The sequence below is a fragment of the Penaeus vannamei genome, chromosome 16 (genome assembly GCF_042767895.1).
Source record: "Penaeus vannamei isolate JL-2024 chromosome 16, ASM4276789v1, whole genome shotgun sequence".
NCBI lineage: Eukaryota > Metazoa > Arthropoda > Malacostraca > Decapoda > Penaeidae > Penaeus > Penaeus vannamei.
The window spans coordinates 12,142,027-12,144,526 of NC_091564.1; the positions used below are offsets into that span (position 1 = coordinate 12,142,027).

A 2,500-nucleotide genomic window follows, 5' to 3' on the forward strand; every position below is an offset into this window, starting at 1 on the left:
TCTCTCTCTCTCTCTCGCACACACACAATGTATCCCTTCGTTTGGGATTAATGTAACTTTTTGATTTATTGGCGAAGTTGCGGTCACGTGATTGTGTTCCTTCGCCCTTGGGAGATGAGGAGGTTCGGGATCATTTTCAATCTTGTCTATGCCAGCTGACTGCTCTTATGTATACAGAATGTATAAGTACACACAATGTACACACACACACACACACACACACACACACACACACACACACACACACACACACACACACACACACACACACACACACACACACACACACACACACACACACACACACACACACACACACACACACACACGCACACACACACACACACACACACACGCACACACACACACACTTATATATATATAGTCTATATATTCTGATGTATATGTCTATCTATCTATTTATCTATCTACCTATATACACGTATATATATATATATATATATATATATATATATATATATATATATATATATATATATATATATATATATATATATATATATTTATTTATATTTACATTTATATACATTACATGTACATAGATCAACTGCACCAGCTGTTTGTCTGGACGAAAATATCCAGATGATAATAACGATGATGATGTTAGATTTGCCAGGCGGAATGGCTGCTCCGGGTTGTGCTCTTAATGGCTGCCGGCTAATTCTCAGGTCTTCTTTGTTGTTACTCAAGGCTTGTTTATGCGTCTTTACTATCTTTATAGATACATATTAAAATAGACTTAGATTTCTTTTTTTTTAAATTTTATTCATTGGAGAGGAGCCCTGTTTTACTCAAGGAAGATCATGTTTTATAAACTGATATGAAGTTTGATTTGTGTATTTGCTAATATTTTATTTCTTCATATTTCCTTCAATATCCAATTTTTTCTTCTTTTTCTATATATATAGATTTTTCACCCTGTGATCCTCCGCTATTCACTGTCCCAATTCCCATTTTCCTGAAATTTTAATCCCTTAACCGATTACTCCCCCTGCAGGCGAGGTTCACCTGTCGCAGCGCCGAGTACAACTACGTGACGCTCCAGTGTTCCCTGAGCGAGTACGACCGGCGATCCGTCGAGGACTCCGTGGAGATGGTGGACGTTCAGGGGGTCGACTACTTCGAGAACCTCTGCGTCCAGGGTGAGTCTGATGATGCTTTTTCTCTCTTTGTTTTTGGTGAGTCTCATGATGTTTTTTTCTCTCTTTGTTTTTTGGTTTCTTCTGGGTTTGTTATTTTGTTTATTCAAGTTGTGGAATTTTGCTTCTTCTTTATTCTTTTTCTTTATTTTATCTATTTATTTTATTTTATTTTTTTCTTTATTTTATTTATTTATAATTTTTTTCTTATTTTATTCTTTGTAAATTTATGTACTTCGCTGTTATTCTTTGTGTTTGCGTGGCCTCCGCTGTTTCGAAAACCTGGTGAATCTCGAGCAAGGAGACTGTGTATCGTTTTTAAGACATTTTTCTTTCTATTGCGTGCGTGTTTCCGATGACCCGCACGCGTTTGGGACTCAGCACCGTGACATTGGGGGCGGTAACGTCTTCAAAAAAAGAAAGAAAAAAAAAGAAAAGAAAGAAATAAAGAAAGAAGAAAGAAAGAAAGAAAGGAAGAAGAAGAAGAAGAAGAAGAAGAAAGAAAGAAAGAAAGAAAGAAAGAAAGATTGAAAGAAAGAAAGAAAGAAAGAAAGAAAGAAAGAAAGAAAGAAAGAAAGAAAGAAAGAAAGAAAGAAAGAAAGAAAGAAAGAAAGAAAGAAAGAAAGAAAGAAAGAAAGAAAGAAAGAAAGAAAATAAAATTTTAGAAAGGAATAATAAAAAAAGAAGTAGAAAAAGAAGGGGAAATTTAGCTCGTCGCATCACAGCAGTACAGGCAGTGTCGTGTCTGCGGTCAAGTGCTTCGCTGCGCCTCTGTTGACAGGGTGATTGGTCTCCTAAGAACGCTTTGGGGGTTTTGCACTTTAATGTCTTAGGAGGGTAGGGGTAGGGGGGGTCTGAGGACAAGGGGGGAGGGGAGGCGAGGGGTCAAAGTATCCTTTCGCCGGACATCGCGATCCTGTCATCGTCACGTTGCTTTGCATTCCGGGGAGAAATTCGTGGTCAAAGGAAGTTTTATTTATGGTTTTACGTCAGCTTTAAGACTGTGATAAAGGGTGTAAGTGGACGCGGGGAGAGATGGACGCTATATTTATGCACGTACACGCACACACACACACAGACACATTCAGACGTACAGCTATATAAAAGAAGCACATATACACACACACCACATCACACCACACCACACACACACGTACACACACACACACACACACACGGACAAGCACACGCACACACACACACACACACACACACACACACACACACACACACACACACACACACACACACACACACACACACACACACACACACACACACACACACACTCGCACACATTCCAAGAAAAAAGAAAAAAATATAAATATGAGACAGCGGAA

The 2,500-nt window shown here is 38.6% G+C and overlaps 1 protein-coding gene across 4 annotated transcripts in view; it reads left to right on the forward strand.

The window, feature by feature from the left end:
• The window catches only part of tyn (trynity), a 115,938-nt gene that overhangs the window by 98,939 nt on the left and 14,499 nt on the right, over positions 1–2,500 (forward strand). For all 4 annotated transcript variants that reach the window (XM_070131250.1, XM_070131249.1, XM_070131251.1 and 1 more), the window contains exon 6: positions 1,019–1,163. In XM_070131250.1, the coding sequence (XP_069987351.1) occupies positions 1,019–1,163 (145 nt within the window). The remainder of the gene's footprint in view (positions 1–1,018; positions 1,164–2,500) is intronic.